The sequence below is a fragment of the Centrocercus urophasianus genome, unplaced genomic scaffold, assembly GCF_019232065.1.
Source record: "Centrocercus urophasianus isolate 14NV4802_14NV808 unplaced genomic scaffold, USGS_Curo_1.0 seq_17, whole genome shotgun sequence".
Classification (NCBI taxonomy): Eukaryota; Metazoa; Chordata; class Aves; order Galliformes; family Phasianidae; genus Centrocercus; species Centrocercus urophasianus.
Window position 1 is genome coordinate 30,523,757 of NW_024884722.1, and position 27,565 is coordinate 30,551,321.

Consider the following 27,565-nt stretch of genomic DNA (forward strand, 5'->3'; position numbering starts at 1 on the left):
TTCTGAATATTCAATTATGAAAGCATGAATCAGGTGCTGAATACAACTGTATTTAATGTATCTATCAAATAATATGTTCCTGCACTATTTCACTAGGGAAGGATGTTAACAAATTCTTGAGCTTTTAATTTGTTTATTTTTGTAACACTTGAATCCTGATTAACTAGTTTTAATTAAGTGAGCTCAAATTTCATATGTCAATTACATACGATTCCAGATCAAATGGTAAAAACCATATGAGACTGGGTAATGACAAAGAAGTATCCCAGGAAACAAGTACGAGTTTCACAGATCTCTTGGGTTTACATCTACCATTTCATTCTCAGGTTTAGATACCAGACTTCTTCACAGTTCATATCTAAGCAAATTTAAAAGAATGAGGGAGGTACACAGTAGCAAAGCTATGCAAACTACAGTCCTAATTTTCAAGGATAAGGAGCTTGAGAAAGAATGCACCATTAGTACACTAGTGAGTTTTTATTATTATTATCAGAAAGAAAACAAGTATTTAAAACTAGACCAGAGAGGCATGAGGTATTCCAATGAAGAAAAGCAGTTTCCTAATATTAAGAACAAATATGAAATTACACAGCAATACAGGCAGGAACTCATCTGCTTTTCACTACCCAAGTCTGGACTATGTCAATGCACCTGAGCCCCTGGGATGTACAGATAACATGGAAAATTTTCTGGCAAGAGGTTCTGCCTCCTGACATCTCTCACAGGCCTGAGCTTTGGCAAACATCACAGCCAAGAGGCAAAGAGGATGTTTCACTTGAGCTAACAGAAACAACTGCGCTGCTCAAGGCAACCGAGAGTTCTAACAGTGCTGCTGCATAAGCAAGTGATGCAATCGTAATGCAATGTGATACCTATGCAAAAACGTAATTGCTTAACAGCATCTCATGTACTATTCCAAGTTTGTCTCAGCTTTCCTGAAGTAAACAAGTAAAATCAGCAGCATTTCCAGTCAATGTTTGAGACTGCACAAATATAATCTAGATGTGCTCGCAAGCCAATAATTTTCAGTAGGGGTCTGTTGATCACCCTTCACATGTAATGTGCCCTAAGTTACATTTCTACTTCTTTTATTCTCTTGTAGTTGTCTTTCATGTAGTCAGCTTGATGCAACATACGATTTTTTATTAAACTAGCCTTGTAATATTGTAATGTAAAAAAAGAGCCTTCCTTAGTTGCTGTCACTCAATAGCAAGTTATTTTCTGCTTTTGCTTTCTCACAGAATAGCTCTGAGAAAACTTGCTGTGCATAACATAAGACAGAGATAACACAAGAGGGTTTTTTTTTTTTTTTTTTTTTTAAAAAAAAAAAACAGCTAGGTCAGGCTGTAAAAATCTAGAGAAGGAGACACTGAACTGAAACAAATAATTTTATCATTTCAGATTTTTAACTTATGGTTAAGTGCACATAACATATGCCCTGCTGTTCCAATTACGGCTTGCTTGATACCTTTTCTCCTGCTGATTGCACTGACAACTAGTGCTGCACATGGATTACAGCCACTGCCATGTGAGAGACTGACAATAATCGCTAGATGTATTAACATTCTCTGAATTGAACTTTCATTAAGGTGGAATTTAATCCTCTGGGCATCAAAACACATTTTAAACACAGTTGAACAATGACAGAATCATTCCACCAATTAAGCATAAAACAAATATTTAGGTATAAAATGGAGTAAAATCATCAAGTTCAGAATCAGATGAATGCATGGAAAGTCAACTATCCCACAGAATCTGAAAACTTCTATAGGTACAGTCTGCTAGATTCTCATCAATTAGGAATGATGTTTTCTGAATATTTGTGAATCTATTCTTGCAAATAGGATTTCCAACACTGTTGGAAAATGCACTTAAGTTGTACACTGCTTTCTTTATCAAAGAGAGATGAGCAAGAAGAAGAAGAGGCAAAAGGAGCATCTCTCATCCAATGTGCTCTAATAATACGAAGAGTACATTGGAGTTCATTGCACTCCTAGATTTCTACTGCATACGCTACAGTCCTAATGGATTCTTCTGAAAGAAGCATTGGACCAAACATCCTCCTTCCCTTCCTTCCCTCAAAAACTTACAGCCAGCCATTCATCCATGAATGTATTTCCAATGGGAGCCATTAGTACCATTATTCGATGAGTAATCAGAAAGGAATGAAGAGACATGAAACGGTAGAAGGCTTAACTCAGGAACGGGAGAGGAAAACATTAAAAAACATGAAGCAAAAGAGAGATAGTCTTAGAAATAAACTTACACAAAGAATTCTTGTTTCTTCTGGGAAAGGCATTTATGTAATATCCAGTTAAATACCTATATATAGGTATTGACAGTCTGCTTGATGTGAGTGTGCGTGTGTGTGTGCATGTGTGTATAAATAGCCACAAAAAACCTCCCTCATCATGCATTTAAATTCTTAAGGCAACAGGAAAAAAATTTCAATGCATGGAGAAGCTAAATATCCAGTCTCCCTACTGTTGACCTACTCTACCCTTAGAACAAACTTGTATTAAACCATTCACAGAAATAAATACTGGAGTCACACATTTTAAATAACCCAAAATGCACCCAGGATATCTCATTTGCTACCCAGCTGCCATTTCACATTCCTGTATTTTGCTTAAACAATAATTCATGTGTGTCCCTATACACATACACAGGAATGACTGTACAGCTGCTTAAGCACATCGTTTACTAATAATCTTTCAACACAGTTCAAGTTTTCTGCTACATCAAGGTCTTCTGCCTGTAGCTGTTCCACATGGCAAATTCCCTTATCAGTAAATCGGTGTCCTCTTCCAGAGCAGATGCAGAAATCAAACTGTTAACGAGAATACACAATGCCACTTGATTTTAAGAACAAAGCATCATTTCACATTTTAAGTCCTCGTAATTCTGTATTCAAATGATGTTTTTAATTGCAAAGGGAATTCCATAACCCTTCCATTCTCAGGGAAAATTATTTTTTTCCCCCCTGGAGCATGAGAACAAATCCAGTACATTAACAAGGAAGGTGTTTTTTTCTTGTTTTTGTCTTTAATGAGCATGCTATTTCAGCTGCTATTTCAGAGCACAGTTCTGAGCTGCAGATAGAAAACCCCTGTATCCTGCTCACTACAGCCCCAGTTCTGAGAGCCAGTCCGCTATTGAACTAGAAACAGGATTTGAAGGTCAAATTAAATGGTTTATCTACAAATGGAACATTGTGAAAATCTGATTCTAAGTAAAACAGTCTGAAAGTGATTAGTGACATACATCAGTACCATAAAAGAGATTTCACACAAGCTGTTCACGTGTTCATGCACCTTTAAGGAAAGCACCATAACCATGTAACCACCTTTTAAAATTTAAGACGCGTCCTATTTTGCTATGCTATACTAATTTTTATTTCCATATCTTTTCACATTGGATGCTTCAAAGTATCCTGTGTAATAATGATGAGTTCACAGAGATTGCCCCAGTGTCGGTAACTTGTAGGAGCAATGCAAGTCTGCTACACACCAGAACTAAGAAATTCACAGAGGATACCTGTATTTCCCTATGGAAAAATAACACACAAGAAGATGATGAAAAATCTCACTCCGCTGGAAAGAACAAAAACTCAGTATTCTGGCCTACTTAAGGGGAAAAGCCCAGAGGGAAAGCCTCTAGCCATTAGACAGAATGCAGCATTAGAATCACAGCAAATTAACAACAATTTGGCAAAGGCAAACAATGGGGAAAAACAAACTTCAAAGTCAAACAAGAATAAGACAGACTTTTTATGAGATCTACTCTGCAGATATGCCATCCTAATACATAGAGTTTAGTAAAAATTACCTAGTACACAAAGATTATTTAATGAGTTTATCAGACTAATGATTTCTTCTATTCATTACTTGCTGGTCATATATATATATATATATATATTCAAATTGGACAACCGTGTTCACACGGTTCAGGTTCAGACAGCCATCACAGTCCACTTTATCTTTAAATAATTTGACATAAGAAACCCAAATTCTTAAAACTACTAAGTGAACAACTCTCCGCATCTCTTGAAGACCACAGTTGTGCATACAGCAATTATTACTCTGAGTTACTTTGAGTACTCAAAGCAAAAGACACTTCTGGTATTTAGAGGAACAGAGGACTACTCTATGTTTAAAGAAAAAAAACAAACAACCCAATACTTCTTACTTGCTTACATCAACAGAACACCAAGTACTATTTGTATCTATAAAATTAATTCAACTCTTGGTTTTCCATTACTTTTATTTTAATCTATAAATACTACACAACAGCAAAAAAAAAAATGAACCAACAAAAACACACCACAATGGTGAGGTAGGCAATCAACAGCAAATTCTATCATTTCACGTTTACAACATTCTAAGACTAAATCATTGCATTCTTTTCCAATGCTGACTCCTCAGAACATTATTATACATTTTATTTCTGTAAAGAAATGACTTAGCAAACTACTCACCGGCAGTGTTTATGTGATCCTGTTAAAGTTTCAATCACAAAGCATTCTCCTTCATTGAGACAGTATGCAAGATCCTTGTCTTTGCATGGCTTAAAGTGCTCAGATCGCTCAGTGGAATATGTTGTAGTATCTACAAAGAAAAAAGAGAAATGCCTTAAAGCTAAATATTTTTAAACTGAATGTTTTTACATTTAATACAAATAATCTCCATAACTTCTACTGATCAAGACAGTCTAAATAATTAAGATACAGCAACAGCACAAAGTAAGCAAACTCCAATGTGACAACAATGTTCTTAGCAATAAAGCTTCTTGAAAGAGTCACAAAACGAATCTCACATTTGGAAAAATTGCCAAAAAAGAGGAACTGAAGCAAAACTGAGTGCAATTTCCAACCAATTCCAATTTTCAAAGCACGCCATCTGAAAGTTTAAATAACAGGTTCTATCTTAAGATCTCACATTTTTAAACAATGGTAGCCATCAATGCTGTCAAACAAATTAATACAGCTTCATCTACTAATATTTTTTTATTCAAACCAGAAGAACAGGTAAGGTTTATTTTCACATTAATATAACTTAATACAGCTTTAAACAAAACATCTATTTTTTCTTGACAAGAAAACCTCTCTCACACACACAAATGCATGCATACAAAAACAACACAACAAAAGAAAAATCTGAGGTAAAAACAAGGCTATTTTGATTCATCTATCACAAAAACTGGCCTAGAATTAAAAACAAAAAAAAAAATGCAAGGCTCCACAGATAATTTAATTTCAGGTATATCTTCCATAGGTGCCTTCTTCTCTCCACCTCCCCTCCGCAAGAAAATTTAAGGAAGTTATTTTCAGAACAGTCTATTACCAGTAAATTTGCAGTGTATGGTTGGATGATGAGATCTGCAACAGTCTCTATCAGCATGTCAGAGTAGGCCATCATCCCTGCCTTCAAATGTATTTATTTTACTCTTCCAATCCAGTTGAATAAATAAAGAAACTGAACTTGTCAAAGGAAGACAGACAACACTTTGATTCTCTCCAATAAAGCCAGCATTCTCTAACGAAGCACAACATTCAAAGTAGATAATATCCTTCATACAGAATCTTAATTCTCAAAACCTAAATTCTTACTCAGCTGGGACAAGGAGCAGGACCTGATATACTAATGTACTCTGAAGTTATAAGAGAACATTTTAGCCTATCAAAGACAATCAGGAACATTCTTTTACTGTCAGAGGAATGGAACTGTGTTTGACGCACATGGGATACTGCAAACTAAAAATTACAGCAACGTATTGACTTCTTTGCTTATAACTAAAAACAAAAATACCCACAAAGTAAATAAAGCTGAAAAATAAAGCGCTGAATTACTAGGAGACATCAATATGTATGATTCTGCAGGTATATTTAAGTAAGCAAATGTGCATTGAAAAAAATCAATTGATTCTGCTTTCATCCTCAGAAGAATGAACTAGGAACAATAAAGAATGGTACTTCGTGAAGATCTCTCCATTCCCAGAAGCTTGCAATGTAACCATTAATTCTGACAGTACTTTAAGGAAAGCAGTGCTAAAAGGTTTCCCTTCTAAGCAGAGAAAGATTAATAAAACACTTTAATAATCCATACTCTATCGTCCCCAAGAGAAATTATTTTAGTTCAAAGTTCTTATGGAAAAAAAACAAACATTAACATTCTTCCTTCAAATAATTACACAGATTTAGAATGAGATGTCCTGCTACAGTCCCTGTTACTTTGCTGAAGATGATATATGTCAGCATCTTTCAAAAATGCAGAGTAGTGGAACTTCAGAAAAAGGTACAGGCTATAAAAAAACTACTTGTCCTCAGTGGATGCAAGCAAGCCCTGTAGTGAAATGTATCAGATTGAATTTTGGAAACAATGAGAGACGTATGTAAATGCAAGCAGGGACAAGCATGTCTGCTGACATTTCAAAAGAAGATCAGGTTCTGTATAACAACAATATCTTCAGGTCGAAACAAACATCCAGTCACCTTCTCAGGTCAGTTTCACGCAGGAACATTTGCATTGTCATTGAAAATCTGCATAATTTATTATACATACATGCACACACACAACAGCAATCTATTTCTACTCCTCTTAAATACCGAAAAATTAAGATAGTATTACTTGCAAGCACTTGTGCTAATTATACTGATTATCAAAGGTAACTAGAAGTGTTTGATGAGCAGCACCTCAGCTCCATATGCTTTAGAGAACAGCTCACTTACGTTTGTCAGCACACCCTGCAAAAACTACCCATGCAGATACCCTTATGAGGGTAGTCATGTTACACAGACCAAAGCAATCTGAGACACCCCCAAAGGCCAACAGGAAGAACAAGGAGGCATGCAGCACCCCATGGCACATCTCCGCAGTAGGAACGTACCCACTTGTACTTCACTGCTGTGCTCTGAGAAGGAAGATCCTCTTCCACCCACAACTGCCTTGTCAAGGTCAGCATTTTGAAGTTTTGGATTAAACATGTTCTTCGGAGGCTTGGTACTGTCTAACTTCATTCACTTCTCTATTCAGTATTACTCAAGATTATATCTATGAAATGCAACTGAAGTTCTGCTGCTGCTTTCATTTCATGTTGCATTCGTAGTCAGACTTTTTTTTAACATGTGTGGCTCAATGCAATATTAAAAAAAAATAATCTAAGAACTTGCTCTAAACAGAACTACAGAAGGAACAAAGCAATTGATAACACTGTAGAGATTACCCAGTTTTCTCAATTCCTTTTGCTATAGATTTTATTCTATTTTGTTTCTTGTTTTGTTTGACTGCTCAAATGGTGTTCAACAGCTCTGTCTTTTAGGAGCTTGCTAAATATCCACTATTTTACTGTCCAATCAGAATTTCTTTCAAGGACTCTTATCAGCTATAAAACTTAAGCATTCACAAAATTATCTCATCTTAATTCATTCACAGTCTTTACACATGGGTGCCAGACTGCAACATTTATAGGCAACAAAAGGGAGCCTCTGTTAAGCATTCAGATGTCCTTAAATTTAGTACTTAAATGCCAAAAATCCATAACTCCCTAAGGTCTTTCTTCTCCCACCCTACCACTATTATTTTTTTTTTTTGTAATTGCTAAGTGTCCAGGCATTTCATCTAAAAGCAGCAGGGGATGTGGATTTCTGCTGGAATCTTTCTAACTAAAAGAGAATAAAGAATGCCTAGGTGGTTTTGCTCTCTTGTTACTGTCTCATTTTATCCACAAAGCTTTATGTGCCACTCTCCTACTCCATATCTGAATATACTGCTGTCACGTCTCTGATACGAAACGAACAAGATTTCAGGTTTCAAAGTGAGGCTTGAAAAAAAGAAAAAATAGTCATTTGGGAGTGCTTAAGACAATGTCATTAGCCAGTTTTCAGATATTGTTATATTGTGTTATTATCTAAAGATGTGCTACCAATTTGGTATTTTTATGTTCTCTCCTTAATTTGTTCCACCATGTTTATATCAGCACAGGATGACTCACCACAGCTAATCTATTGAATGCTCTACAAGGCACAATACGGATACTATAAATACCACCTCCCCCATTCAAGGCTACTCGAGTCATTGTTTCCAGTATCGTGCTCTGATATTCATAAACCTGTAATTAAATAGGAAAAATGCAGGAAAAGAGTGTGAGACTTCAAATACCCTGGCAAAACAGTAACATACATGGCAGCTATTTCTAGGTAGTCTGTATAGGAGCAAGCATTCCCATTCATCACATGCAGGTTCATCACATTCTGGATTTAGAAACAGATGTTACTGAAAACAGCTCAAACAACAAATAACTTTTTGACAATATTAAAGAAAACCATACAGCATGGATCTCCTTATAAACAGCCATTCAACATGCACAGCTGTAGCTGCCATGGAGTGACAAAAAAAAAACAAACCTAGAAGAACAAGAAATAAAAAGATACTGCTCAACCTTTCTGAAGACAACAGCGGACAGACATGCAAGTCTCATAGCCTCATGTTAACATTCACTCATGTGGGTAAAGCAGCAACTCAGTGCATTAGAAAGGACTATTTAAGACAAATACGGGTTCCGTGCTAAAGGTTACACGCTGGAACAACTACTTGTAAAACTCTGCCTGTTTTGAGTTACTATTGTGTACTGCCAGCTTTATACATTAAATATCAACTAGACTAACAAATTGTTATCTATCTGCAAGCGATAATTTCTATGAACCATTGACTGATACAACTAAAAAAAAAAGTGAGGTGCTTATTTTAATTCAATGACACTTTTAAACGCACTACCAAAAAGAAAGCAAAAAAAAAAAAAAAAAAGGCATTTCCTCCTACCACACAACTCTAGTTACAAAAACAAAATGTATTAAAGAGCTCCTTCTGACAATATATGTTTACATCATGAAAGTAAACTATCAAGTACGTAAAGTTGCTGAAAGTAAAGCCTCTTTATTTATGATGTTGGCCCACCACATCTGAGATGGGTATTGGTGGTATGGCAGTAGGGATTGAACTGCCAGCAAATACAGAATCATATAGAACGAGGGGAAATGGGCACAAACTGGAACATGGGAAGTTGCACTCAAACACCACAAAGAATTTGCTTATTAAACTATGAGTGCCAGCGCACTGGAACAGGCTGCCCAGAGAGGTTGTGAAGTTTCCTTCTCTTGAGACATTCAAAGAAATATTCAAATCCCATCTGGACACTTTCTTGTACCACCTTCTGTAGGTGAGCTGGATTAAGTGACCTCCAGAGGTCCCTTCCAATCCTTTCAATTCTGTGATTCTGCAACTAACTTGAAAAATAGTATTTCGTAGCTAATCTTGTAGCTAAGAGTTTGCCCTGTTATTGAGAATTTTTGCATCTGTTTAGCTCCCATAGAAAGAAATAGGAGCCATAACTCTCAGAGCTATCTATTAAAGGATTTTCAAGCTACTAGTGTGCTATTACCAAAATATTCTGTGCTCTAGAGAGCTGCTTGTTTGACACAAACCTCTTACATATTGAGCTAGCTCTTGGTTTTCTCAGCTTGGAAAAGGACAAGCCAAGGAAGCATCTGTGAAAATGCCCACCTCATTATATATCATCTTGCATCTGAAACTCAAAAAAAGGAAAGGAAATAAAGCAGAACATGTTTACTTGGCCACTTCAATCAAGAATTTAAAGATCGAATCCTGAATACAATGACATTTCTGCATGTACATGCAGAACTGCACATCACTCCTGTTCCCCTGTACTGCTCAAACCAAAATCACTGCGAGCTGAACAAATTCAAGATCAATCAGGAAAGAGCCCATAGGACACAAAAGGGTTTTTCCAAAGTTCAGTGTCCAGGTGATGCAGCAACGTAAGTAATGAAAGCTCTAAAAAGCTTCAGTGTTCAATGCAAGGAGCTATTTTCTACATTGAGTCATGACAGCTATGATGGGAGCTCTAGGCACAAAGTGCTTCTGCCAGTCAGCCATGTTTTCAGGTGGCCTTTGCAGAACTTCTCATTAATTGACCTGAATTAAATTCACAATGCAGTGAATAAGGGGGGCAGCAGAAATTGTGCCCACAGATCCCCTGCACTGCTGCTCTTTCCTTTCACCCTAGCTGCCCCTCAAACCTGCCCAGCTGAACTGGCAACACCAGAGGAAACAAAAGCCTGAACAGCACTGCTGCACCAAAAAGGAACATGGATCAACTCTATCTTAAATAGAGCATCTGAAATGCAGTTAAATACAACGACTTGCAGACCCAGTATAAAAGCAATAGGAGAAATGAAAACGAAAGACTTTCTGAGATGCAAAATATAGTTGATGCATTGATGCAATCAGAACTTTGAAAAAAAGCATGTGAACAGTTCTGTGTAGACTAAAAGAAGCAATAAAGAAGCAAGCACAACATTGCATCTGTGTTCTGCAATTTAAAAAAAGAAATCCTTGTGTATCAAATCTAGAGAAAAGTACACGAGGATGTTTGTGATGAAATATTTTGGTCTTAGTTTGGGTACTGAAGAGGATGTCGGTTTGTAGCAAAGCTTAATCATTATATATCAAGAACAGTAACAAAAATGAAGAAATAAGTCACCTTAAATCAAAATCATTTTCCTTTATTTTTCATTCTCAGTTTCAAGTCATCTCAACAGAATTCATATCTCATTGCTTAGGGAAGACTGCTACTTTTAACTGGATTCAGTTGGAGTTCTTTGTAAATAATTTAAGTCCTTCAGAACTTTGTACTTTCAGATTTGGTATACTGAAATGGAAATTTTAAAAGGAAATGCAAGACAAGTTCAGTGATCTAAGTAAACCAATGAAGTTTAAAAGTGGGGTTGCAAACATTACTACACACAGCAAAAAGAAAATTATATAAATTAACGTCCCAAATATTTCTGTTTCTTATATCACAAGCATCTGCTCCCTCTTGTGCTGGTGAAGCAAGGACCAGAGGAGAGACAGACGACAGAGACCTGAGATCATAGAATCATAGCATGGCCAGGGTTGAAAAGGACCACAATGCTCATCCAGCTCCAAACTCCTGTTATATGCAGGGTTGCCAACCAGCAGACCAGGCTGCCCAGAGCCACATCCAGCCTGGTCTTGAATGCCTCCAGGGAGGGGGCATCCACAACCTCCTTGGACAACCTGTTCCAGTGCCTCACCACCCTCTGGGTGAAAAGCTTCCTCCTAATATCTAACCTAAACCTCCCCTGGCTCAGTTTAAAACCATTTCCCCTTGTCCTATCACTATCTACCCTCGTAAACAGCCAGCCTATTCCTGTGCTGCTACACGTGGATAGTTCTACCTGCCCCACCTGTGCTGCAGCTCAAAGGTAGCAGCACTGGGAAGAGATGCAGCCAGTACCAGCAGCCCACAGACTCCCAGACTTCATTTTTCTTATTTTTCTTTTTTTAAGGCAACACAGACTACTGCTTCCATTTCTACTCCATGAGGAAGCATGAGGCTGCTCCAGATAGCCTTACAGAGAGTCAAGATCTCTGCCCAACCTCACAGCAAGTTAGGAGAGGCCTCAGAAAGTTGCATCCACACCATTTAATCTTCTTCCATCTTTATTCTTGAACCCACAATATCTCTGAGTGGAGAAAACCAAAAGTCAACCATCCGTGTCCATTTTCTTGGTTGATATCCTTTACACATAAGGACCATCAAAACACAACACTAATCCCTTCAACAGATGATTCTACAGACTCCAGTCATTACCCCAGATCAAGGCAGACTCCAAAGCCATGCAGTTTTCACATAAGTAAGAGTCTCTTAAAAATAATTTGTGCAATGTTCAGACCCTGGTATAATCAGGAAATTCTCATGCCATTTAAGTGTACCTCAACACAAAACCAAAGCTTAATTATTTATTATTCTCTTCTGGTTGAAGCAACTGAGATTTATTTTTTCACCTTCCTAATACACCCAACACATTTTCTCTCCAGCACAGCGTTAAGAGCAGCAGATAAAGAAGGGACTTTCTGCGGTGATGGGGAGGAGATGGGAGTCCCAGAACAGGGAATAGGGAGCACAAGCAGGATGAGGACGCTCTATTCCTAGCACTATTCCTGAGATTTTGCTCAGCTCTGAAGTTCTGGTGCCCCTTCACAGTAATCTCCAACACTGCAAACTGCTGACATTAGTAGAAAGCTCCCAAACACTGAAGCAGTCCCAACAACCAGAGCTCGCCTTGCCTGACCTTTACCATCCATCGCATGCTGCCAACCTGCATTTGCTTCTCTGCCTTGTCTTCCCCACAGCTGAGAAGCCTCAAATAGGGTCTAAAGTAAAACACTCAACTGCCACCTAAGAGTTCAATAAAAACAAAAAAGATGTAAAAATGAATCACTTCTGATTTTATTTTTTTTTTTTAGCAAACTGAGCCTTCAAGTTTTTTTGTGTTTGTTTTTTAAGTTGATAAATAATTTTTATTTGAAAGTATTTTCTCCAGACTCCCTCCTCTAAGAAGGACTAGCTTGGATTTTAACAGCAGGTATTCTGCTGCAGTGCCCCTCATTGAAACTTCTTTTTTGTTCTCTTATGTCCAGCTAATAACAGATAGGGCAATGCCCTGGGAACAAGAAAACCCAAACTAAATGCTGCACAATTGATATAGAAAGAGTTTCATTGATGTATGAGACACTTTCTCAATAGAAATGAAAAGTGTTTTTCAGATTAATATATCTGAAATTAAGAATGATTAAGAATGGCATCTTTTTTAGTTTCTAATGCTTCATTTTTAATGATGGTAATGACCTGAAAGACCTTTCCAAAATGCTATGAAAATGAGATACAGTGTTCAGGTCTGGGGTTATGCCCAAATGATTGCTTAGAAGAGCCAAGGGAATTTTTCTGCCGAGCACAAAAGGACGCAATGCTCTTGTAGACAATTGGCATCGTACAAATTCTGCTTTCGAGATTTCTTAACCTAAAAGCGATGAATACTTGAACAGGTATTCACTGATCAACATGACTTGTCTTTCAGCCATTCAGGCCTCTCCAATGCCTTTAATCCTTACTCAGAAATCACATCACAGACAGCAGCCAGGTAGACGACGCTGTCGTGAAGTAATGGCAAACTACATTCCATAGAGATCAGCAAACACTACCCAAACTAAAGCAAACTTCCCTTCCTTCTGGGAAACATCTGCAATAAGGAGTATTTGCAAATCTTTACATACTATAGAACCAGAAAGTTCTTCTGGAAACACAGCACTGTGTGATGTTATAGTTCATTTGGATCATTTGCAGTTTTGTTAAAGCTGTACAGGAATCACCCAGTGATATATTTGATAGTTTATGAATCATTTCTAGAAAATGATGAAGTACTGTTGGCTAAAAATAGATATCTAATAGAAATAAAAGGATTTTACCAGTTATAGAAGGAAAAAAATCTTTGCAATGTGAAAATATTAATTATCAAGAAGCTATTAGTAGTTTGTCTTTTTCCTCCAAGGAATTCAAGTAGGTCAAGTAACACATTGAATAGAAGCCAAGGAAATAAGAAACGCAATTTTAACTCCAAACTTGTGCATTATTCCAAAGTAGACAACCTGAAAGTTATTCACTATCACATTTACCATTTCGACATCTTTGTGGTGCAGAGATGCAAAGTCAGGTATGAAACACACCGATGTTCTTCTCAGAATTTCCTTCCATAAAGAAACCCATATATATATATGTCCCATATATATATATATAAAATCTTATTTCCTCTCCTGTTCTTTTAATTTATTTTTCTAGAACAGGTAGAAAACAGGCCTAAGAAAGTGAAGTGTCCTTGCAGGAGACCCCGGTCTGTTAGTGTGTACAACAGATCTCACATTATGCTTACCCGAAAAATCTTGCACTGCTGCCTGACTATGATGAGGTACTGAGAGGAGCACATGTGCTGTGAATCCTCTTGACCTTACTGTCAGCACACAACAATAAATTGCTCAGTTCTATAGCACACAGCTTCCCAATGCAAATAAGATAGAAAAGTAAATTAATTTCAACTTCACAAACTAATTCCAAATTGTTTCAACGTAGCTGAATGCCAGGAACTGTGATAAAAAAAGAGACAGGCTGTGAGCTTCTCATCAAGTGGGTAATCACATCTTCTCAAACTGACACTAAAATATTCTGGCTAGAACTGAGTTCAGTTAGGAATGTTAGGGGCACTGCACCTAGTGGCGCAACACCTGTATAGTTATGTCATCTTGACTAAAAGTAAACAAAAATAAGTTTCAATCACAGAAATGGAATGTAAGTCATTGTTTATTATCTGTGACAGTTTCTTCTGCTCAACTCTGCAATGTATTGAAGTTGGTTCAAAAGGAGTTTAAATAGACAAAACTTTTTGGCTTGGGTTCTTAAAAGCAGAGTAGAGAATATTATTGGAATAAACCAATACAAATACATACACATATATACACACACAGTTATCCATAAATACCTACATACAAATATCTATCTTGCTAGCTGGGAACAAAGGAGTTAAGGGAAGAAATGACATGAGGGTCATAACTGTAAAGCAAGAGATTTCTGTAGAGACATAGAATCACAGAATTGTTCAGGTTGGAAAAGACTTTAAAAGACCATCAACCAAACCATACCACCCTACCTCTAACAAGCCTCTGCTAAATCACGTCCCTGAGCACCACATCCAAACGGTTTTTAAACACATCCAGGGATGGTGACTCAACCACCTCCCTGGGGAGCCCATTCCAGTGCTTAACAACACTTTCCGTGAAGTGTGTGCCTCCCCTAGAACCCTTCCCTCCCCTCATCCTGTCACCAGTGAGAAGAGACCAACCCTGCTCATGCTCTAAGCACCCTTCAGATATTGAAAGAGAGCAATAAGGTCTCCCCTCAGCTTCCTTTTCCCCCACCCCAGTTCCTTCAGTCTCTCCTCATAGGCCATATTCTCCAAGCCCTTCACAAGCCTTGTTGCCCTTCTTTGGACCTTCTCCAGCTCAATGTTATTTCTGTACTGAGGTGCCCAAAACTGAACACAGTACTTGAGGTGATGCCTCACCAATGCCAAGTACAGGGGCAGGATGACTTCCCTAGTCCTGCTCACCACTCCATTCCTGATACAAGCCAGGATGCCATTGGCCTTCTTGGATACCTGGGCACACTGCTAGCTCATGATCAGCCACCAACACGTGGTGGACAGTACAAATTATACTCAGCTAGTGAGTTCCCCCTCTGTCTCCACAAGCCACAGTGCTCCATATCAACTAACATTTTAAAGTGTGCTCTACACGCCCAATCTGGTGTAGTGGTCTAATTTCATAGGCTGTCAGAACAGCCATCGTGAGCAAAGAAGCACGAGTCTCGGATTGAACAGATTCAGTACCTGATGAGCAAGGTTCAAAAGACACAACTCACAGAAACACAGGATTACTAGTTAAAATCCACTATATATCTATTAATTTTAATGTTTCATTAGGAGTTAATATTACTGTGTTCCTCCTTGAATGCAGTTGGTTCACAGCAAGGCTGCCTGGCAGGCAACCAAAACACAAACACAGCTTTTTTTCATAAAGCTACTGAGAAGATAAACTATTTGAAACTCAATACAAGAACGAATCGCCTGCTACAATCAAGAAGAAACTCTTGTCTGTCTTTCAGCAGAGACAATGAGTTCATAAACCACCCCTTCACCTCTGCTCGGCATTTTTCACATTGTTAGCTCCATTGGAGACACCAGCACCAGAAACACATGAAGCACTGAAACACTAGAAAGAGTCTGTGCACATGCAATGACCTAAAGAACGTCTAAAAGCATTCTAGTATCTACTTATTTTCTAATATTTTCCAACATTTTTATTATACACACAGAGGTTATAATATCATATAAACGTACACCAAAAAGAGGGAAAAATGCCACTGAGCTTTGGTTACCATTACAGCACCTGCAAATGCTGTACCTCACTTCCAGGCATTCATAGCAAACATAGCAGAGCAACTCAATTTGGTGGTAGTATAAAATCCCACCACCAATTATTGCTGCCAGAACAATTGCAGACCATAATTTCTTGTGGGCATTCCATCTTCTATTCTCTGCTCAATTAAGTGATTTTAACCCATCTTAGCCAGCTCTGAGCAAGAGAATTGTAACCGTGGGCAGACATAACACTACAGTGGTATACACTAAACACACTCACCATGAGTTTATAATCTGCTTGATCTGGTATGACTTAACTTAGTAGATACACTAGTCAACCTGGAGAGCACACAATCACAGAACCATTAAAGTTGGAAAACATCTCTAAGATCATCAAGTCCAACCATCGACCCACCTTCACCATGCCCCCCTACCAAGTCCCCATTAAAGCGTGAATAAGCAGTTTTTACACAGGGACTACTGCAACTACAATTACTCTTCTACTCAATAACAGCTAAAGAAATTTTGCAGGCCTTACATTCTGACTCCTCCTCCCCCCCCCTTTGTGTTTTTTTTAAACCATAATAAAAATATTAATTGGTCTGATAAATAAGTGTAATAGAGGGAAGGAAATGTAGTTAAAGACTCCCTCCAAAACAAAGGTTCAGAAAATAAAGGTTCTTCAGAGTGAGTTTCTAACAGTATGAACTCCAGTGCTACAGAAACCCTGATCTATAATGCAAATAGTGAGATAGAACAAACTGACCATTACTTTCACATAAAAAAAAAAAAAAAAAAAAAGAAGGTTAACACAGGAACAACATACTGCCATGCTGCAAATACTTACCATTTAATCTATTATTTTGTGAAATGCTTTAGAGTTTCTCCTATCTCACATTAGGAATTAAGTTTGTAACAGCTTCTTCTCTCTCTCTAAGAAATGTTAACATCCAGCTTCATCCTTCAGTCCTCTCTACTCTGTAATTAACTCATTTAGACCATATAACCTATACACAACCATAGCAAGCATCTATCAACAAAAGCATCTTTGCAAGAAAAACTTGAAGTAGAAAACACCTTCCTTAGTTTTCTCACACCGATGGATTAAGTGCCAATCCAAGCATTTAGCCTTGTTAGCTCATAGAGAGCGAGGAATTTCAAGCTGAAGATGCATCTCTCTTTTGCTAATCGGATTAGTTCGGTATACAGTCGAAACTGTATCTCCTACCTCGGCAGTATCACATGCATTTTGTGCCTCGCTGTACCACAGTCTGGTGGTTGCAAAGAAGTCAGCTTGCTAACGCTGAACAAAACAGCTTGGAGTTCAACAAATCAGCACTGTTGGTGTCTGATATAGCTAAACTAAGGGGGAGGAGAGTAGCTGCAAGATGGCACTGACAACTTCATTTCCACTCCTGCACGATTTAAATGTAGGCTGGGGCACAGGAATGGAACGTAATGAGATACAGAAAGTAGGACTGCAGGCTCTGGTTGACTGAAGGCATTAGTTTGGTAAAGAAAAGGCCAATTAAACTCCAGCTTTAAGTTACAGTCTGCAGCATTAATAATGCCCCCAGAATTACAAAACTACAGCAACACATGTCCAGTTCTGTAAATGCAACACTGAACATCTCCATTGGCAACCTGACATCATTTTATGATCTCTCCATCAGAAAACTCATCATATTCACTGCTCTAGTGCTACAAAATTGGAGAGAAACATGCAGAAGTGACAGCTGTGATCAATGGAATATGAGCCTGCAGTATAAGCAATTAACATATAACTGAGTAATAAAAGGTAACAAAAAGAGCATCATCCTCTTTTGATGGGTCCAATTCTTAGTTAGGGCTAAAATACAGACAACACACATAGCCACTACCGAATAACTGTTCTCACTTATATCACTTGTACATCCTTCAACCCATTAACCAGAAAAATAAGCACAATATTTCACAGCCAACCATTGTGTTGAGCTATTTTAATGACATTTCATAACTAGTAGGAGATTTATCGTCTGTTCTGAAGCTGCCCAGTAGGCAGCTAACACAGCACTGCTGCAGCTGTCTCAGAATTTGTCATGTTACAAAGCTGACTCAGACAACAATTTCGTGCCAGAACACTTTTGGCAGCAGTAGCAAAAATCCTAGTAATATCCCCTCTGGAGAGCACAACTGCTACTCTTGGAAGTGAGGAAAAGGACAACTAAAAGATAAATCGGCTGATAAAGAAGATGGCTTCAAAACAGTGCAGTAATCTTTGTCAGAAGTTCAAAGGAGATGAACTGTAATGCTTAATCAGTTCCTCCAGCAGCATCCTATTTTCAGTTTGAGGCAAAAAGTCCTGCCACAAACACTTGTGGAATACAGCACTTCTCCCCCTTCCTTTTCCAGCCACGTTGTTTTCTAAGCAATTCTCACATAATGTTGCTCAGGTCACAGGAGAGCATGAAATTCTCCAATACAGACACACTGAAATATTTGAGGCTTTAAGTTACTGGGAGAGTATGCTCAAACAGTGGTCCTTCATTACTATTTATTACACAGCCCATACACTTTCAATTTTAAAGCACACCTGGGCAAAGCAAGATAAATGCCTGTAGTAACGAAGATACATTTGCTTCTCAGCTATTTGCAAGCAAAAGTGAAGATAATTTCTCCTCTACAGGGCATCTGCCCAACTGTTTGCATATGTAAATCTTCACAAGGCAAAAGATTGGTTCACTTGTGCAACTTCTGACCAAGGCTAACATAAATGAGGGTGGAATTAGTGGCACAGGAAAAGAAAGAGAGAAAAAAAAAAAGATAACAGTGCATGACTTATTCACATTTATAACTTTGAAAAGCAGCATCAAATAGGATAGAGGAAAAAAGGAGGAAGAAATCTAACAGAAAAGGCAGAATGCTCAAAGTACGTCCATGTAGATGGGCAAGATAAGTCTGCTCAGGTAATACTGAAATTTAATGAAGAAAATCAAAACTTTGTTTAAATCTATCTTTTACACAGCAGAAACGTAACTTGGATTGCCTCAAGACTGTAGAAGTATGAATCAGGAAATGTTATTTCATTAAACACTAAAATACCAGGTATATACTTAAGAATCCAACATTTATCTACAGACTTTACCTTTTTGTATCAACATACAATAAAATTCCACAAGTAGAAGCTTCCACTTAAACTCCAGCAAGTGTACCACTACCCTCTCCAAATATATCTACCAGTGAAACCAAATAAGATCAATATTACTAACATCACTTGGAAATATATACACACATACTTAAAATATGTATACATACACGAAATGTCCAAACAGTTAAGTCTGGGTTGAAAGTACTCCAACTAAAATTCCAAGTCATTTCAATTTGAATCTGTACTTATTTGTTATAGGAATGCCTTTTGCATTGCCTCGGTGTTTAATTTCTTTCTGGTATCAGTGAATTTAGACTGAACACAAACAATAACAGCAGATGACATGCAATGGTTTGGACCTAATTAAAACCTGAGCAAAAATTAAGAAACCCTGGTAGACAGGGAAATCAAAGCACACAATCCAAATTTCTCTGAAGTATTAAGTAAATGAAAAATTTTGGCTTTGAGTGCCTGCTGGATTAAATTAGCCATCTTCTGGTTAAGAAAAGGCTTCATTAGTACCAGAGCTGTTCAACAGATCCCATGGCATCCTCCTTTAACAGCCAATGGCATGTACAAGATGCACATATGTTCAGACATAGGGAAGAAGGCAGAATTTTTTTCTTTCAAGCTCACCTCAGATGTACTGCAACAGCAGTTTGGAACAAGCCAGAATAATCTGTAGATTATCCAGTTAGCATTAACAACCCAGCAGGCATCTAGTGACTAAAAATACTATCTATTAATAAAAATAGAACAACTGAGATGGTGAAAATACCGTTTTACTTCCCTTTTGGCAGCTTGCATCTTTCTGTTCGCCAGCTACTCTATAATCTTCCTTTCCCCCCCCTCTGTTTGAGCATGTTTCATTGTAATTCAGGATGTTCATGCATTTTCTTTTGCTATTGCCTTAGCACCCTCCAACATCCAGACAACAGTTAGTACTAGTTAATTTCCTTCCTACTGGATGACTAGGACTTCCCAGTTAAAGTAATCACATCCAGTCTTTACTACCCAACTTAGTACATTCATTACATGCAGAATTTGTGCAAGTTAGCAGCTTGAGAGTACAGCAAGACACAGCACGTAGGTGTCTGCAAGTCATGTAGCTCCAGATGAGTGGTGGGAATTCTGCATCAAACACTGAAGGAGCGATATGCCCTGCCATGCCCTTATTGACAAGGCAAGCAAACTCATCTGTATGTATTCACATTCTCATAATCATAATTTACTGAACACCCATTAGTCTTGGTTTTCCACGGCCCATTAGTTTTGCTAATGATAATTTCTGAAATAAATCTATCAGTGATGTCATGTAACAGACAGTTGACACTGTATTTTTCCACTCACAACTGGCAACCCTGCCCATGGCAGGAGGGTTGAAACTAGATGATCATTATGGTCCTTTTCAATCCAGGCCATTCTACGATTCTATGAACTGCATGTCAAGCTTGAGACTATTCTTCTGAGAAACTCTGCTTTGAGTACTGCTTTCCAGCTCAGAACCCACAGTGCCCTTCTGCACGTAACATCACAATATTACGTTCTGCAGATTTCTCTAGGCTCACACTTCATTGCAGCATTTTCAAGCAGATGCAAGATCTCCCCAGTCAGGCAAGCAGCTGAAAGCTCATACATTGATGGAACTTTGGCTGAACTTCAGTCTTCCAGCAGCTGCAGCCATATTCACAATATTTAAAGAAAATTTCAACTTCAGTGTTGCAAAGATTTGCTTCTGTGTGCAAATTCTTCCTGCCCTATTTTAGAAGTCAGAAAGGACTCATCACATCTCTCGCTCTCAGAGCGAAGCTTAATTTTTAATGAATTGTAATTAGGAACTGAAGCACCACTCTCTGTCCACCCCCACACTGCTTACAACTCCAGCAACTCTCATTTCACTGTTCCCTTTCCCCCCTTCCTCCAGTGCTGGAGGGATTATGTATGTGCAGCACCCTCCCATCTCTTCACAGAATTAGATGGATGAACCAACTAGGGCCAAATCAGGAAGCTATTCATATTAAGGCATTATTTCAAAGGCTGTTTACTTCAAACATTCCTTGAAATGACTGCAGAAATCTGAAGATCAGGGTTTTTTTTTTAACCAATTTTCTTATCTGGGACACATTTTAAAGAGTGAGAGCTTGCAAGACTTGAGATCTTAGCATTCTAGGCTATTCTAAAAATCAAAAAACAGCAAAAAACAGGACAGAATCTGCCCTAAAAGTGCAGCTAGAATTCTCACCCTCTATACACTGGTATTTGTCATATTGCCATGAGAAATATTTGATATTGTTTGTTCAAGTGCCAGGGCTATGGCAAAGTACTCACAAAATGCAGGACGTTACCACTGACTACTAAGTTTTGTCTCCCTAGATTTCAAAGAAAAAACAACAAAACGCTCACAAAAACAACATCCAACAACAAGAAATCCGCAAACGTAGCAGAGCACCTTGCAGAGCTTCACTACGTGTACAGAACTACTCACTTAAATCCTATCCCCTCACCATCTATCTGTCCTTCTGTCTCTGGCTTTTATTAAACCATCTATAATTAAGTAATTAAACCAGCAGTTATTTCAAACATCTAAGCTTTTAGTATCATATGCTACTGATGACATATCAGTGAAGAAAGAAAAGTAAATCACCATTCTTGTTTATTTGCTACAGACATATAAATGACCTTACCTGCTTCCAGACTGCCTTCAAACTGAGCTTACTGAGACACCCACGCCCTTCCCCAAATCCACTCTGAACTGCAAGTATCTTACAAGATCTAACTAATTATGGCTTTTTTTCTTTTTAATTGAGTCTTCTCCTCAGATCACATTATATAGAAATCTATACATATAACATCACTACTGCCCAATAGTATCACTGGAACAGATAGCAGTATATACCACTAATTTGCAGAAAAGGTAATGTTTAAACTGGTGGATGCTCTATGCTTAATCATTTACGGACACACACGAATGCCATCAGTAGGAACCTCCAATCATCACTTGCAGGATCTGTGCTTGATAACTAGATGTACAACTTGTTTATAGAGTCATACGATGGCCTGAGGTTGAAAAGGACCACAATGACCATCTGGTTTCAACCCCCTGCTATGTGCAGGGTCACCAACCAGCAGACCAGGCTGCCCAGAGCCACATCCAGCCTGGCCGAGGTTGGGGCACCCACGACCTCCTTGGGCAACCTGTTCCAGTGCAAACTCACTCCCTCACTTTCTTACTAATCAAATTTCAGCTTCCCATGTGTATGCATGCATATGTTCACACGTACACACTCTGGCTTGCTTGTTTATGAACACAGAAGTTGTGTAGGATCAGATCTATGGGATGGATTCCCAGTAAACAACTTTGGCATATCTTTTAATCTTCGTATGTGGAAAGGAGAATGTATAAAAGCCTAAATTCTTCTCTCCTTCAGCTGGTGCTTTCTACTGTAACATACAACCCTCTCCTGAGAGTTTCAGTAAGGAAACACCAAGTGGACAAACAAAATCAGGTATATACATTCTTAGAATAGTATAAACTTAACCAGACCCAACACTTCCAACTCTGGAGAGGCACAGTGCATATTTAGCTTTGGGCACCTGTAGCAGTGTTAGTATTTCAGGAACCACAGAAGTTCACTTAAATACACATACCAGAAATAAATAACAAAAAGCTACTTCACTATTTCCAATCACAACAAACATGGTATGCCAAAGGCTTCAGAATAGTGCTAATGATCCTTGCCATGTTAGAAACATTTAGAGAGCCACTATTTGTGATAACCAGTTAGACAGAATACTCCCTGGGTTTATTTGCTACAATCGAAGCATTCATGTTCCAGCAATGTTTATAACACACTACTGATGTCAGCTGACATGTAACTTGGCTTTAATTTAATGAAAACAGTCAAGTCTCAGTACAGAAATTGCTAAAGGATTTCTTTTCCCACCCACTGATGCAAGTTTAGCTAGATATTCAATCGAAAATAAAGTCTGTAATGTACTTCTTATGAGAGCTCTCTGACCCCTTGGACAGATATATCACAGGCCTACCAAGGGAGTGGAAAGAACATAAAATGAAAATCACTTCTTGGCTCCTCCCCCCCCCCCAATTTCCATCCTCTTTTTATCTTTTGTTTTGTGGAAGGCCTTCAAAATAGAAAATAAATCCTATTTTTACCAAGCTTTTCCTTTACAAAGACTTTAGTCTCTACAAACTCAAAACTCATCTTGGTGGAAGTCATTTTTCATTCAAAACAGAGGAAGAAAACAGATGAAATACAGAATTAAAGCCTTAAAAAAAGTGCATGACAACAGACCCTACAATAAGTGAGAATAGAAAAAAAAAAGCCTGTTTTGGAAGGACAGTGTTTGACAAGTGGCCCTTTTCCTCAAACTGCATCACTTGTGAACAGGAGGTTGCAGCCAAACACCTGCCTGGAGCACTCTGAGCCTGGCAGCAACAGGGGCTGATGGCAAACTCTGGCACTGTAAGTAGGAAATCACAAAAAAAAGGGAACTTTTCACCTCAAGAAAAAGCATAGAGATAGACCTCATCCTGAAATAACAGTAATATGAATAAAGAGAAGAGAAGCATCATTATTAACCTTGAACGGAAACATCAGCGAGTGAGCTGCAGCAAAACAAAGTGATTCACTGGATATGACACAGTTTACAGCAGAGCTGGGAAGGAAACTAGGAATAGCTGAACCATTCACTATCTACTGCTTCACAGATTCAATTTTCACTCAAATATTAGTCACAGAATCACAGAATCACAGAATCACCCGGGTTGGAAGGGACCTCAAGGATCATGTAGTTCCAACCCCCCTGCCTAGCAGGGCCACCAAACACACACATTCAGATCAGGTTGCCCAGGACCCCGTCCAACCTGGCCTTAAACACATCCAAGGACGGGGCATCCACAACCTCCCTGGGCAGCCCGTTCCAGGGCCTAACCACTCTCCTTGTATAGAACTTCCCCCTAACATCCAACCTAAATCGTCCCTCCTTCAACTTCGATCCATTTCCCCTAGTCCTGCTGTTGTCAGCCCTTTTGAAGAGTTTACTCCCCTCCTGGGTGTAGGTTCCCTTCAGGTATTGATAGGCTGCAATGAGGTCACCCCGCAGCAATGAGAATGGGCATCCCACGCACCAGTCCTTAGAGACTTAGGTGGAGTCAGAAGCAAAAGCGACTGTGAGTGATCTGTGAAACATCCTGGTAAATAACTACATTCTCATCCCAAACCTGAAAACATATTCACAGACATTGAAACTGTAAAGGATCTTGGAGATAAAATAGCCATTATCCCACCCAAACCGAATAAAGAGCAAGCTGTGCAGCACTGCAGGGCAACAGGAGCAAACAAAGCCAACAAAAAACATTGCATCACTGACCTGCCTGTCTTCAGATACCATTCTTCTTTTAATGCAGCCCAGTGAAAAATGGTATTTAAAATGAAATCATAACCAGCCAACATCAGTAACAAAAACCAGAAGACCCTTACTAAAAATCAGCTGTTTCAAGGGAGACAGTCTGCATGCATATCAGACTTCATGATTGCAAAAGCCATGTCAGCATTTAGACCACATAATAAGGCTCCTAGCCACCCACTTAGAAGCATCTGGAAAAGCAACCAGCTGAAATAACAACTGAGGAACAGAGTTCTATAAGGAAATTACTTTGAAATTCTATTTTATTTAAATGGGAACTCATGTACTTAATGCAATACTTATTCAAGAAAACGGATTTTGCAATACTGTGAGAGATATTTCTACTTTTTTTTTGTCCCTCTTTCCAAAAATGTATATTCTTTAAAGTAACATAAATCAGTATTTTGAAGAAAAAAAACTTCCTGATACAACTCTGCAATTGTGGTGATGTGTATATCTTAGAAAACAAGCATTTATTCTGCAGAATACTGTACAGCAATCACCATCATTTATTCCTCTTAAAGAGCACAATATGTTCTCAGCATTAACATTATTCTGTTCCTTTTTATTGCTTTCAGTAATTTGTCGAGGCAGAACATGTGAATTATCACCTATTGAAAAGCATGACATCTTACACCCACCTGGTCCGCATTTGTGGATGGCTGGTCAGACATTTTCACCTGTGTGGAACACAAACTGTTGATAAAGCAGTAAATATTTGCTTATTGGATACAACAAAAAATGAATTCTGAGTACCGGTCAGTGTTAATTAATATAGGTACTCTACCAAATATTTATTTTTACAAAGCAGCCATCAACAAACACAACAACATACCCACCAGGGACACTTGCATAGTGACCAGTGGGGTTCTAGCACACAGCCCAGCAAATTGTTTCACATCAGACTGTCTTTTTGGTGGCCAACTGAAAACTGAGATGTTGTGCTTTTTCTGACCTCTTGTTATGCTGCCTGTAATGCACCTGAAATGAGGAGATCTGTCTTCATTCTGGAAATGTAGTGAGCAGCTATGGCACTTACTGAGGTCCCAATTTTATAACACTGCAAAACAACTCTGCCAACCACCTGACTAACAAGTGCTTTGCAATTCTGATCAAGCAAATGCAAAAACCCAAGTCATAGAATCATAGAATCACCAAGGTTGGAAAAGACCTAAAAGATCACCCAGTCCAACCGTTCACCTATTCCCAACAGCTCCTACTAAACCATGTCCCTCAAGACAACATCCAGCCTTTCCTTGAACACCCCCAGTCTCGGTGACTCCACCACCTCCCTGGGCAGTCCATTCTACTGCCTGACCACCCTTTCTGAAAAGTAATACTTCCTCACGTCCAGCCTGAATCTCCCCTGCCGTAGCTTGAAGCCATTCCCCCTGGTCCTATCACTAATGACACGAGAGAAGAGGCCGACCCCCAGCTCACTACAACCTCCCTTCAGGAAGTTATAGAGAGCAATGAGGTCTCCCCTGAGCCTCCTCTTCTCCAGGCTGAACATTCCCAGCTCCTTCAGCCTCTCCTCATATGGCCTGTGTTCCAGACCCCTCTCACCAGCTTTGTTGCCCTCCTTTGAACACGTTCCAGGGCCTCAATATCTTTCTTGCAGTGAGGGGCCCAAAACTGGACACAGTACTCGAGGTGTGGCCTCACCAGTGCTGAATACAAGGGAACAATCACCTCTCTGCTCCTGCTTGCAACACTGTTTCTGATGCAGGCCAGGATGCCATTGGCCTTCTTGGCCACCTGGGCACACTGTCAGCTCATATTCAGCCGAGCATCAACCAACACCCCCAGGTCCATTTCCTCTACACAGTCCTCCAGCCACACCGCCCCAAGCCTGTAGCGTCACCTGGGGTTGTTGTGGCCGAAGTGCAGGACCTGGCATTTGGCCTTGTTGAAACTCATCCCATTGGCTTCAGCCCAGCCCTCCAGCCTGTCCAGGTCCCTTTGTATGGCCTTTCTACCCCCAAGGCAGATCCACACTTCCAGCCAATTTGGTGTCATCTGCAAACTTACTGAGGGTGCACTCGATGCCCTCATCCAGGTCATCAGTAAAGATATTGAAGAGGACAGGCCCCAGCACCGACCCCTGGGGAACACCACTCACAACCGGTCGCCAGCTGGATTTGACTCCATTCACCACCACTCTCTGTGCCCGGCCCTCCAACCAGCTCCTTACCCAGCCAAGAGTGTATCCATCCAAGCCTCGGGCTGCCAGCTTCTGCAGGAGAATGCTGTGGGAGACAGTGTCAAAGGCTTTGCTGAAGTCTAGGTAGACCACATCAACAGCCTTTCCCTCATCCACAAGGTGGGTTACTAGATCATAGAAGGAGATCAGGTTGGTCAAACAGGACCTGCCCTTCATGAACCCATGCTGGCTAGGCCTGATCCCCCGGTCACCCTGCACATGCCGCATGATCTCCCTCAAGACGATCTGCTCCATAACCTTCCCTGGCACCAAGGTCAGGCTAACAGGCCTGTAGTTCCCCGGATCCTCCTTACGACCTTTCTTATAAATGGGAGTCACATTGGCAAGCCTCCAGTCATCTGGGACCTCACCAGTCAACAAGGAGCGTTGACAGATGATGGAAAGCGGCTGGGCTATCACCTCCGCCAGTTCCCTCAGCACTCTCGGGTGGATCTCATCTGGCCCCATCGACTTGTGGCAGTCCAGTTGGAGCAGTAGGTCTCTGACTGTTTCCTCCAGAATCACAGGGGGGTTAGTGTGCTCCCCAGCCGAGATTACCAGGTCAGAGAGAAGAGTATCCTGAGGATAACTGGTCTGACTTTTAAAGACAGACGTAAAGAAGGCATTCAGAACCTCTGCCTTTTCCTTATCCTCAGTAGTCACATTCCCAGCCTCATCCAGCAAAGAGTGGATATTCTCCTTTGTCCTCCTCTTACTGTTAACGTATTTGTAAAAGAGTTTTTTTATTCCTTTTCACGCCAGTGGCTAGGTTAAATTCAAGCTGGGCTTTTGCCTTTCTGATTTCACCTCTACACATCCTAACAACTTCCTTGTATTCATTTTGAGTGGCCTGTCCCTCTTTCCACAGGCGGTAGATTCTCTTTTTCTCCCGGAGCCTCAGGAATAGTTCCCTATTCATCCACGCCGGTCTTCTTCCCCGCCGGCTCATTTTGCAGCTCAG

At 39.4% G+C, this 27,565-nt stretch overlaps 1 protein-coding gene across 1 annotated transcript in view; it reads right to left on the bottom strand.

Annotated features, from left to right (window-relative positions):
• NRG3 (neuregulin 3) overlaps positions 1–27,565 on the bottom strand; it is a gene marked incomplete at its 5' end in the record, with an annotated part of 371,341 nt that overhangs the window by 199,469 nt on the left and 144,307 nt on the right. The window contains one exon of the mRNA XM_042818296.1: positions 4,478–4,607. Within this exon, the coding sequence (XP_042674230.1) occupies positions 4,478–4,607 (130 nt within the window). The remainder of the gene's footprint in view (positions 1–4,477; positions 4,608–27,565) is intronic.